Source organism: Centruroides vittatus, unplaced genomic scaffold (assembly GCF_030686945.1).
Source record: "Centruroides vittatus isolate TY-2023 unplaced genomic scaffold, ASM3068694v2 contig_630, whole genome shotgun sequence".
Classification (NCBI taxonomy): Eukaryota; Metazoa; Arthropoda; class Arachnida; order Scorpiones; family Buthidae; genus Centruroides; species Centruroides vittatus.
The window spans coordinates 303,776-317,427 of NW_027122387.1; the positions used below are offsets into that span (position 1 = coordinate 303,776).

The 13,652-nt window shown below is 30.9% G+C and overlaps 1 protein-coding gene across 1 annotated transcript in view; it reads left to right on the forward strand.

Moving 5' to 3' along the window:
• Positions 1–13,652, forward strand: part of LOC136979650 (uncharacterized) — a 34,787-nt gene that overhangs the window by 18,576 nt on the left and 2,559 nt on the right. The window contains exons 5-10 of the mRNA XM_067275672.1: positions 4,267–4,368; positions 9,536–9,727; positions 10,474–10,593; positions 12,776–13,027; positions 13,113–13,205; positions 13,290–13,592. Coding sequence (XP_067131773.1) covers positions 4,267–4,368; positions 9,536–9,727; positions 10,474–10,593; positions 12,776–13,027; positions 13,113–13,205; positions 13,290–13,592 — 1,062 coding nt within the window. The remainder of the gene's footprint in view (positions 1–4,266; positions 4,369–9,535; positions 9,728–10,473; positions 10,594–12,775; positions 13,028–13,112; positions 13,206–13,289; positions 13,593–13,652) is intronic.

Sequence of the window (13,652 nt, forward strand, 5' to 3'; positions counted from 1 at the left end):
CAAAAATATTTAAAAAATAAAGTATGAGCTTACATTAGCATCCGCTACTCATTTTTAGTAGTTTTTTATATGGCAAGCAGCCTATCGTCTGACCACAGGTGGGCCCAATTGACAAAGTCGCTTCCTTTGTTTTCCCTCTGTTTACAAGTCAACACCTTACAAGTGGTATATTACCTGACCGCAGTGGGTCCAATTGACAAGGTCGCGCTTCTTTTGTTCCCTCTCTGCTAAAAGGCCAATACTTTACATAGTAGATATTTCCAAGTGGACATTGGCCAGCTGATTTTCTATTGTGTCACAGCACCTGTGCATTCATGACAGTTAGTCATAAACTTGACGCTCATACATATTTATTGCATTGTAGAACGAAGAGATGTACCAACTCGGGGATATACCAGTGTTGAACTAAACGGCAGCCTTGTCATACGCGTCTAGAAGTGTTTAATAATTCAAAATTATTATTTTTTTATTATTAAAGTTTCTCATCTACATATGTATGTATATCAGGTATGTTAATCAGAAATTTTTTCTCAAATTATTGTATACTAAGTATAAATATTTTTAGTTGTAGCCCCGTACCATGTCGGTGGTTAAAAAAATAAAAACAAATGATACAAGTTCTAGACCATATCAAACAGAATGGTTTGATAAATATGGTGTGATTGAAAAGAATAAAACAACTTTGTGTCTAATTTGTAACGAAAAAGTTACATCACGTACATACAATGTAAAAAGACATTTTGAAAAGTTGCATTCTAGTCTCAGCCTTTCAACAGATGAAGAAAGAAGAATATATTTTTTACAAAAGAAAAAAGAGAATCATTCACAAACCAGTGTTTTAGAAACTTTTTTGATTCCAAAAAATAACATTACAGCTGCTAGTTTTCAAGTTACCCATTGCATTTCTCGCCAGGGGAAACCTCTTTCAGAAGGAGAGTTTGTAAAACAAGCGTTTTTAGAATGTAGTGCTACTTTGTTTGCAGATTTTAAAGAAAAGGACTTGATTATAAAGCGTATAAATGAGTTACCAATAACTCGCAATACAATTAAAGATCGAGTAATAGAATTAGAAAGAAATATTTTTTCGCAAATACATAATGACTTAAATTATGCACAAATGTATTCAATTGCTTTAGATGAGAGTAATAATGTAAATGGTTATGCACAATTAGCAGTGTTTGCTCGATATAAATCAGGCAATATAATGCAAGAAGAACTAATGAAACTAATAACGTTGAAAGGGAAGTGTACTGGTCTTAAGCAAAATATTACACATTCTCTGATTGAATTTCATTGTATAATACACCAGCAAGTTCTATGTGCAAAGCAAGGTTTAAAAACATTTTCCAATGTAATGCCAGTTGTAATAAAAGCCATCAACTTTATAAATGCAAGAGCTCTTAATAAACGACAATTTACCAATTATTAGAGGAAATTGAGTGCCAGTATTCAGGGATTTTGACATATAACAATGTTCGACGGCTCAGTTGTGGTCAAGTTCTTAATCGTTTGTCATTTCATTAGAAGAAATTAAGCTCTTTTTGAATGAAAAAGACAATAGTTTTGACAAATTTTCAAATATACATTGGTTAAATGATTTAATGTTCTTATGTGACATCACTCGGCATTTTAATGAACTGAATAAAAAAACTTCAAGGAAATGGACAAATCGTTTTAATGATGTTTGAAAATATTAAAATATTTGTAACGAAACTTGACATCTTTACTAAGGATTTGGAAATGAAAATCATGAAATATTTTCCTCAATTACAAAAACATTTTAAAAACACAATAATTTTTGAAAATACGCTTGACATTCAAGAAAATGCAATTAAAAAATATTTAATGATTATACAGGAAATAAAACAAGGTTTTGAGGAGAGATTTAATCAATTTAAAAGTTTGGAAAATACATTTCACTTTATTTTATATCCATACAAAACGGAATTCGAAGCAATGGAGTTAAGCGAATTTATGTGGCTAGGTATCCATGATTTAGAGATGAAATTAGTTGAATTTCAAAGCAGCATAGTTTGGAAGGATAAATTTGAAAACTTGATTTCCGAAGTAGAAAGAAAAATGTCTGAAAGTAGTGCAGATAATAATGATCCCACACTAAAAATTGAAAATATTATATTAAATGTATGGGATTCTTTACCAAATAATTTTATATCAATGAAGAAACTTGCTAATGCTCTTTTAACGATGTTTGGGTCCACATATTTGTACGAAAAAGTGTTTTCTTCGATGAATTTTGTAAAATCTACCAACAGAAGTAAACTTGGAATGAATTGACTGCAAAATGCATTAAACTGATGAATACGGAATATGAACCTAATATTAAGAAACTATCTGAAAATAAACAACAACAGATTTCTCATTAAATATACTTCAACTTTATTATACATACACACACCTATAACCATATCTATTAATAAATAATATTTCATAATGTATATGTGATTTTCTTTATTCCTTGTTCATTCAAATACTCGGTGCAGGGCGACTGCCTACTAAGCATAGTATCACCCCATTGATATCAATTTTTTTGACGTCGACCTTTATTTTTTGCTCTTCACTTGCAAAAGTAAAAGTTGTAAAACAAAAAGGAAACGTAAACTTTTTAGAGGATTTTAAAAGTGAGAACAAAAAAAAAATTAGTTTTTAACCATCCTCCCTCCTTTCCATGTGACGTCACTAATTTAGTGACCCATGAGCTAGTACTAAAAAAAATAATAAACAAAATTTGACCCACTTCTCAGAAAGGTTCGCCATCCCTGCTATATATTATTGTTTAAAAATTATTATTGATATCAAGAAGAGTAATTACTTACCTACATAGTGAATTCAAATATAGAGAAACTAGCATGTTACACTTGGTAATTAAAGTACCCATCGTGGTAATTGTTACACTCGGCATTATTAATTGTAAATTTCAAAAATTAGTTTATATTATTATTTTGTAAAATGTTTTGGCCAATAGATGGCACCACATGTAAATCCAGCAAATCCAATTTGGACAAAAATCAATTGATGTGTAGAAATCTAATAATATTTTAGGGTGATATGTATGACGTTATCTAAGTTAGTAGTATGTTAATGGAACTGCCAAGTTTTGTAGCAATTGGTCAAAAAGCCTAGGAATACATAGTGAACAAACAAACATTCTCATTTATAGATATAAATAGAAACATTCACCTGTCATAAAATTTCTAAAACTAATGAAAAGGAAATACATATGTAGATATTGTAAAAGTGATTGCTAAATCATAAACATACATATTATAACATTTAAAAAAGTAGTACAAAAAAACCTAATATAAAAGCCACGACAACAATTATATATTTTTAAAAGGTTAACTCTGTTGCAAGATTGTTTGTTTGTTGAACTGCAAATTCAAGAAAATTTAACTAACAACATAACTTTAGAAATTAAATCAGGCAGATGATATATACATTTGATAATGACTGTTAATATGCAAACAAAAGCAAGTGCAAAGTTTTTATTAGCTATTTAAGTAATGATAAAAGTCAAAACAGCATGAGCCGAAATGTTTTCAACTAAAATTTATGTTTAATAAACTTATTTAACATTGAGATTAATAATATAATAGTTAGAAAAAGTCATTTATACCATATTTTATCATATTTACCAGTGTTTCTAGTAGCTGATATACAAAACATACATCACTACAATGTTCTTTTATCATATAATATACGTAGTAGTACGGCTATAGTACTGTAATGCGTAAACTATTAATATTTTATTGAAAGTGTTGATTTTGACACGAACGCATTTATTGGTAAACTTGATAAAACTTATATAGAAGTCTTATCAAAATAATTTACTGAAGATTTTTATGAACTATATGCTCCTGTTGTCTAGATTCTTCTTTATATGAGCTTTTGTGTCATTAAAGATTCAAGGAAAGTAACTTTGTTTTTGCCAAAGGCTATCATATATATGTGCATTTCGGTTTTATCCCATAAACGACTCGCAGTAAGTTATTTGTAGCTACAAAATCTTGAGATTGACTTACCCACTATATTGGAAAATATGCTAAAATTACAAAAACACTGATGATGACAACAGTCTCATTTCCTTAAATATTAATAAGAAAATATTTTCCAGAATTCTGTGTGTAATTAAATTCAAGTCGGGTGACATTTCTCCAAATAATTTAAATATTTATAGCTTATAATTTAAATATATGACGATGATAAGAATAATAATGAAATTTATCACAAATGATTTTTTTTTTATAGTTCCATTTTCTTTGCTTATTAAAGCAAAGCAAATTAAAATAACCCTTGATACATCTAGCAGTAAAGTTCGAAGAACATTTAGAGGATTTTATAATATGAAAGGTAAGATTTTAATAATTATATTAATAGATTAGATTTTACATTTTAATTATGTAATTTTATATATTCTACTATATGTTGTAACACGAAATGATTGATTTTTTGGTATGCAGAATTTTGAATAGAAAGTGGCATTGTATAACACAAGTAGTGTTTATAACAACAAAAAGCCCACAGATTATACTGTCAGAAACAATATGCATTACAAATCAAGCTGTTTTTCTCCATAAACAAACATGACTCGCCTATGTGTTTTCTGAATGTATTCAAACTAGACCATAATACAGTAAAAGCAATTTGTAACATCATTGCTGAATTTTAAGAATTTACATCTCAAAAATGGATTAAGCAAACATGATCTGATGGAATTTGTGCTGGAGATGGAAGCTTCAAAGATGAATTCTTGGAAAATTGCTAAAGTCTTTTGATAAGTTGAATCAAACTCCAATCAAACTGTATGAGATCTTGCAAGGTATTTTGATGTAAATATTATGACCATTTCGGGATACTTTGCCAATATTAGAAATGCAAAGAAGCTTGACTCTGAACTGTGAGGATTCAGCTTGCCATATTCACTTTCTTGTAAAGAAACTTTAACATAATCGTAAACAATTTGTACGATACCTGGATGTTAGTGAACTTTCAAAACTTACATTGAAATCATAAAAATATCATGACTGTGTTCAGTGCTTGGTTAATGTACAGCTTTTTGAAATGTGTTAAGACTGGATGCAGAAAGCTATTGTTCTAAGATCAACTACTATGCAAAAGTTGAGTAAAAATGGCCAGCTTTGATCAATTACAAAGGCTCACTTTGAGCAATATTTGACTATGCATTATCTGGAACAGACAGTATATAGTCCCGGTGTTGCTCAAATTTGTCTATATGTTGATCGACTTGAGCAATGAGATATTTTCCTATACTGCTTATTCATCTGACTTGTCTTCTACTGGTTTTAATTTTTTTAAGTATCTTAAATGTAGAATTGTTTCTCATGAAAAAACTATTATTAAGGTACTTTTTACTCTAGAAACCTTAATTTTTTTGTAAATGTCATACACAAGCTTTAGTCTTACTGGAGATAATGTATTGGAGGTAATGATGACCATTTTATAACAGATTCAGTTTAAATTTATATATATATATTTTTTATTGTATGTGGGATTGCTTACAATGATATCATCAGTATTTGGTATGATGATAAATATTACAGAACTCAAAACAGTAGCTGTAACTAATTGGAAAATACAGTTTTTTCTAGTTAATTTTATCAGATCTGTTCATTGCTTCATTATTGGTAATGTTGGTATTCATCAATTACAATCTTATAAGAACATGAGTTTCATAATTGAAGCTTGTGACGAACGATATAAAACAAAAAAGAATAAAAAAAAAATAGTAATCAAAATATAATGAATGTAAATGTACACATGTTTATTTAAATGAAGAAATAGGAAAAGCTATAATCAGGGAATGATTGTTTTTTTGTCTTGAGATTACAGCATATAGGACTAGACACCAACCAAATGCCGAAACTCTATCGGGCTAGTTTAAGGCTAATTACTAAATGAATTACGTACCAATTTGGCTCTAGAGGTAAGCGTTAGGCACCGTCTCGTATTAACATTAATAATTATAATTTAATTAATTAATTAAAATAATTTAGAACTGGTGGGAGAAAAAAACTGCCCGGAGCGGGACTCGAACCCACAACTCCTGCTTACCGTGCAGATGGGTTGCCAGTTATGCTATCTGGACCTCCAGTCCGATCTCCCCTTCCAGCATATATAAACTAATGTTATAACTAGCCCGATAGAGTTTCGGCATCTGGTTGGTGTCTAGTCTTATAATATATCGGGTTTAGCAATGTTGTTTGTATACAGCATATAGTTTGAATCAAATAACACATAGCTGTTAATAAAATACGTCTTAAAGTTTTTTTATATGCTTTTAAAAGTAATTACTTTAATTAGTTTTTTAGCCCTTAATACACTGCATATCCTAATACAAAATTGTACAGTATTTTTCTTTACTGTAATACTATTACTTAGCTACATAATCTTTTCTGAATGTTAATTTAATTGGATATAAATAATTCATTAGGTTTTATTTTGAAAATGTTTTAAAATAAAATTTCTTTTTAGTTTGTTAAAATGATAATAATAATGACACATGCAGAAAATGTCACATCATTCCAGAAACTATACAACACATCACTTCCAGTTGCAAGCTTTTGGCACAGAGAGATTATTTACATAGACATAATCAAGTAGCAAATATAATACACCAAGAGCTTGCAAAGAAAACACAAATTATTAGACATCCACAAACCACACTACGAATCCATCCCACACAGAGTATTGGAAAACAACACGCACAAAATGTACTACGACAGAGCCATAATCACAGATAAAACAATTTACCACAACAGACCAGACATCACACTCATTGACAAACACAATAAAATCACACACATTATAGACATATCCATTCCAAACACTCACAATATACAAAATACATGCACTGAAAAAGTCAGCAAGTACACAGAACTTGCCCAGGAAATAAGGCATCTGTGGAGGATGGATAGGGTGCTTATTGTACCTGTTGTTCTCTCCGCTACAGGTGTCATACCATACACACTACACAAAAGCCTGGGCACATTAGAATTGAATAAAAACACATACATCACACTACAGAAGGCCACTATATTGAATACATGCCATATTGTTAGAAAATTTCTGAATACTGACACTGACACACTTATTGTATTTTAGTTTTGTTTTGGTTGCTATGCCGTGACTCTGGTCCGGCATAGTACACAGCCACTGGTGTCAACTGAGTATAACCCACTAAACCCAACATAATAATAATAACAACAACTCTCCCGTGGTCACCACCTGGTCGTAGTGGGAGAGCCCAGTAATTTTACTGATCCATAGGGCAATGCAGGTTGGAGCACAAGCTCCTGGTAGGGACACCCATGCCAGTAAAGTCTATGGGGAGAAATGAAGCTAAGAATGACCACACCCACATTCTGTGGATATATTTATCATGGTAGTAACCAGATCTAAGTATGATACTGGCTCGGACGTCGCCCGGGTTAACAAGGTCCGCGTTCGTGGGTTAGGCAGAGGCTTGCGTTCGAAAAATAGGCCACAGTCTCCCTTGGTTACCAGTGGCAAAAGCAGCACCGGCCCAAGCATGGCTTCAACATATGTGAGGAACCAACCTAGCCTTGGTGTTTCTATGGCAATGCATCCACAGACCACAAAGGCTGGAAAACCACGCCAACAGATGAAATGGACAATAGAAATGAACAAGTTTATCATCCGTACTTACTACACCATCGCAAAACTTAAAAACAAACATGACAGCATACAGAGAACAACTACATCGTATGTATTCAATATATTGTTGTGTGAATCTGTCATATTGTGAGGAAGTTTGTGAATATAGACACACACACTGATACACTTTTTTAATTTTTGTTTTGGTTACTATGTCTTGACTTTGGTCCGGCATATACACAGCCACTGGTGTTAACCTGTCAGCTGTGCACTGGATAATCCAAAACAACACCGCTGTTGCGTACACGTTTTGTGGTTTTTAAAGTGGTTTTTCAATTTGCGATATCTCGCTTAAAAATTGTTGCAGATACGATCTGTTTTTGGTTTTCTATCACATACATATTACACTTTATGATTGTTAACATCAAAATATTATGTATGTTTAAAAAAATTAATAAAATTTAATATTTTAAAATATTAAAAAAATAGTTTTTTTTTATAAATAATCTATTAATTTGTTATATACGTTACTTAGATATGTCTATTTTCTGTCAAATAAAAAAAACTGCATCTTTCTAAATCAACGTAGAGAAATAATACGGCCTATAGATTATAACGCCGATCGGCATGGGGGGGTGGTGGCCTTTCTAAATCTAGGTCAATACACTTTTATTATTGATGATGTGTATTTGATTCTATTTATACGTTATTTACACTATTGTACTAATAGTAGACTATAATAAGCGATTATTACTTTATTATATTAACGACTATACATGTATTTCTTATGTATTACGAAAGTACCACGATAACCGGAAGTACTTTGTTTTTTGAAAGATTTATGGCTGAATGGTTTAAAAAACATGCTTATTTGTTAAATAGGATAAATATACATAAAAATTTATTAAATTCAAGCTAAAAATAGATAAGAATAACGATTTATAATTGTTTGTTTACGTTTGTAGCTGACATTGTAGCTCCGAGTTGGTATAACTTTTTCCAAGTTCCCACCCCACAAACCCAAGTCGATGCTTATTGGTTAAAGGATAGTCATTTAGCTATAATATACCAATTAGAGCCCAACGGGCATGCTAACTAGGATTTTATTGTCAAATGAACAAAAGAAGGGTATCCCTTAGACTTAACGTGGAATGGAGGAGTTTTGTGCCTAAATTTAAAAATACGGGGTGGTAACAAATATCTTATTCGTTGAAACAGACTTAGTCTATGTAGATAAAAGCCAATCAGTGCTTAAATCGCCACAAACTAGTTAATTACAAAAAAGAATTGACACTTACTCCAAGTGGAGTACTCCGCGACAGTTTAACGAAAACCGGTTACTCCAATGGGAGTACTCCGCAAACAACTGGTTAACCGAGTATATCTCGCATAACCCAACATAATAATAATTCCAAACACTCATAACAAAAAATGCTCATACTGAAAAAATCAACAAGTACACTCCACTTGCTCAAGAAATAAGATGAATGTGAAGGATGGATAAGATATTTATTGTACCTGTTGTTCTCTCTTTTACTGGTGTTCTATCACATACACTACAGAAATGTCTAGAAACATTAAATCTTAATAAAAACATATGCATGGCACTACAAAAAGCTGCAATATTGAACACACGTCACATCTTTAGGAAGTTTCTAGATGTTGAGATGCATACCAACAACACAGGAACTTAATGTAACACTCGTTAGCTACATCTTGACTTCAGTTTGGCCGGCATAGCACTTGGAATCAGTAACAGTCGAGTATGACATTTTCAAAATAATAACAACAACATTAGATGCATTATTTAAATGTATGATATAAAATTATTTCTTATCAAGCTTTTACAATTAAATTATAAATAATAATAATTTATTTTCAGACTGTATGTATGTCATTGAAAAAGATTCTGGATTTATGTCTACTCCTTTGTATGGAGCTACTGATAATTGTTCGTTTATATTGAGTCCTTCTCAGACTAGTTACTCAAAACGTAGCATTACATTTCTCCATGCTCTTTCTAATCAGCAAATTTACATAAGTGGTTCTGGCTCTCAAGATTCTGCTTATTTAGGTAAATTAATATATGTATATATATATAAATTATTGTATAATATATAGTAAGAAATAAATATTTGTTTTAATTTAAAATAAGAAGCTTATAATATAGTTGACTCCTAAAATATAAAATGATGACTCTCTTAGTATTAACAAATTAGACGTTTCGCATAACCGTCACTCTGTCGAAGGCTTAATTCTAGGGATCTTATCTATATTACGAAACACTGGCTATTATTAAACTGCGTAATAAGTACTGCTTATTCAATTTGAGATTGTAGGGAATGGGATTTTTGAAAGACCCTATTATTGTGTCTTTAATGCGGTCATCAGAATACGTGACTCTACTACGAGAGAGTTAAAAATTTGCTATTAAGATTATTGGAATTGTTGTAATGTGGGTTTTCAATTTAGTGTTTCTGATAGTCATCTCTTTAGCAAATTTGATTACTGTGCTAATTAAAAAATGCAGAGTTGTATTAGCACTGTGACATGTTTCCTCCTAATAAAGTTTTTCTTCAAATTATATGTAGCTAATTTATAAAACATATCAATATCCTTTCATTCAATATATCATTGCCTTAACAACAACTCATTATCAATTATAAAATGAGTTGAATATACACTGAGAAGGTTGTAAAATCTTTAGCAAAATATTAAAAGTTTATTATTTTTGTTAGAAATTTCTATTGAAATTTAGTTTATAAAAAAAATCTCAAATCATTTACGTAATTCTACTTTATCGTTAAAATTTTATTTCAGGTAACGAAAATGTTTCCGAGATTATTGGAAAAGATACAGACACAAACTTAACTTTGACAATTGAAGTTAAAGAAACAAAAAGTGACAGACTAACTTTTGCATATGAAAATGTACAAAATGGTAAGAACTTTTCTACATTATATGAAATTATGATAATTCGTGTAGGTTAATCAAACAAATAAATGCGAATATTTAACTACGAAACGGTTTTAAGTTTTTATCATATATAAACAATTATGACTGTAAAAAATAAATGAATTTGAATAACTAAGTATTTTGAGAGTACACTTTTGAAATAATATTTAAATCAACAAAAATGTGAATTATAAATGAAAAATAACATCAAATTTATTAAGAAACTTTTGTCTTTCTTCTATCTTGCTCTGCATAAATAGAATGATCGTTGTCTGTAAGATTTTCGGACATTTGGAAAACAAAAGCTACTCTTTAGAGCATTATTAACGTACTCTAAAGAGTAACTTTTGAAGATATTAATTAAAAAAATTTATAGAATAATTAATGATTAGGATAAATGATCATTGTAGGGAATTCTGTTTAAATTACTTTAAAGAGAACTGCATTAATTTCCTTCTGACAAAACATAAACTTTCTACTTTTGTTTCTTTTTTTAATAATTGTCATGCCCACTATGTCGATGATGATTAACAGCATTATCAGCAGCGGCAGCCATCCCTTTTACCTCTTATAGAGAGATCGGGTCTTGATATATTTACCCGTTCGATCTGTGCTATTTTGAATTATTTCCTCATTTAACTATAACTCCTTTAAATCTTTCCTAACTTTAGCCTAAATCTACTCTTTTATTTCCTAAGTTCCTAATTTGTCTAATCAATTCATCCTCTTAATCAAATGCTCAAGTCATCTATTTTCCATAAGCTTCTCTCTAATGTCTCTTAAACTACTCTTTTTTATGATTTTTATCTCTCGTTCTAATGTTATAAGCTAAGGCAACTCCACAAACAATCCCGAGCATTCTCATTTCTACTGTCTGCATCTTTTTTTAACCTGAGATTCATACAGCATTGCAATTCTAACAACTGTCATATAAAACTCTTAACTGGTATTATTTTTATCAAAAAGCATTGTTTGCTTTCTGCTATTATTGACACATTGTCTGTTAGTTGTATTTGTAATTCCCCTCCATTCATTAATATTTATTTTAAGTACTTAAATTTCTCTACTTTTTATTTCCCTATTTCCAATAACTAACTTGCCACTTTATGCTTGTTGCTAAAAATCACAATTTATAAGCTCCATTTTTCCTCTTCTAGTTCTCTAATTTTTCTGTCTCGCCTCTTAATTCTTTCTTACCTTCAGTAAGCATATTATTTGCAGACATAGTTCTAGTTATGTGGTTCTTCTTTAATGCTACCTCCTAACAGTTAATCTTCAAGGCCAATTCAAAAAATAACATAGCATAAAAGATTAAGACTAATAACCATACAGTAATGCAGCCCTGTACCACTACTTCTCTCTGCCAGGTCACATTTGTATTTACTATGCAGTTTACAAAATGGTGTCAACCATATCAAACTGCACTACAATCAAACAGTAAGATGATGTTCAATTTTTTGACACCTAAAAACTATTAGTGAAACCTACTGCTGGTTGTATGAACGGTTTAGCTTTTTGCAGTATAATTGCAAAAAGCTTGTAATTAGGTTCAAAAGTTTCAAGTAAGGCCAAACAAACGTAGACAATGAGCCACATAAACTCGAATCCAAACTTTATGTAGTCCTGCAGTGGGTCTCGGTAGATTTAATGACGGCCATCAAAAATTAAGTAACGGTGGCCGTTCGATTTGGGCAATGCTGTTTTGTAAGCTGCCTAGTGTGGACGCGACGCCAATGCCACTTGACACGGAAGAGTATTGGTACAAGGCTGTTTTACTATATTCTTTCACAGTTATTGGTCTTGACTTGTATGCTACATTTTCTTTAACAGTATTACTAAGCTTATTTATTGAATCTGTAACACTAAGACAAAACATTTAATACTGAACTTTGATGGACATATCTCTATTTCTGTCCAAAAGCTTCCTGTATCCATATCCTGTCTTGAGTCTGACTTTGTATACATAATCTTGTATAACTCTCACATATTCCATTTGTTCTAAATACTTGAAACAAGACTTCTAGGGACCTTATAATTTTTTAGTTAGGGAATTAGGGACACATTAATTGCATGCAGTTAAGTGACAATAACGTATGCATTAAAAGTTAACGCAACTAAAAATTATTAGTGTGTGTGTCTAAAGTAATATTTTAATTGATTTTTACAGAAAGTAAATTTATTAAGTTAAGTGGAAACCAAACGGTTCAGGATTTAACCTACAATTCGTCAGAAATTTCGTCATTTCAAGAACAACCCTCCGAGATCCACTGGATTATTGAAAGTGAAGAGAAAACAGTTATATCTTTGCAATTTATGAATCTTTCGTTGACGAACGGAGCACAGATTCTCGTCAGCGACGGGAATAGTAAATTAGCACAGCCGATCAGACAGATTTCGTCGCTCGATTATAAACTTAAAGGTAAAATAAAAGAACAAAGTGATTTAATTCAAAGAAACAAACAACGCATTACAATAAATTAAGAATTAATCTTTTTGTCTATTAGGTACTTATATTTTGTCTACTGGAACATTTTTGAGGATAGCGCTTACTCCATTTAATGGAAAAATCGTTGTAAATGCACAAGTTAGAAGCCACGGTAAGGACGGATACAAAAGTTTTATTATAGCCTACCATACATATAATACGCAATGATTTTAAATGTATTTGTGTGTATCTTTAGATCAGGGTGGTTACTTGCAAAAGGAAGGTGAACTCTCCTTTTCTAAGAGTAAAGAAGACATAATTTATCTGTTGGAAGTTAACGAAAATGAAAACGTTGTTCTGGAAAGTCAAAAAGGAAATCCGTTGACGGTTCCTCTTTACGTTTATAACGATTTTTCGGTCTCGTCTAAGTTACTGTTTACTCTAAAAGGAGAAATTCCGAATTACCCGATCGTGTCGGATACTTCCAAAATGATGATAATTGCAAAGAATTTTAACGACACCGCAACTTATAAAGCAAATTTTAAAGGAATTCCTAATGGTTTGAAATATTTTTATTATTTAATTTTGTAAGAAATTTGGAAAGTATGGAGAATTTAAT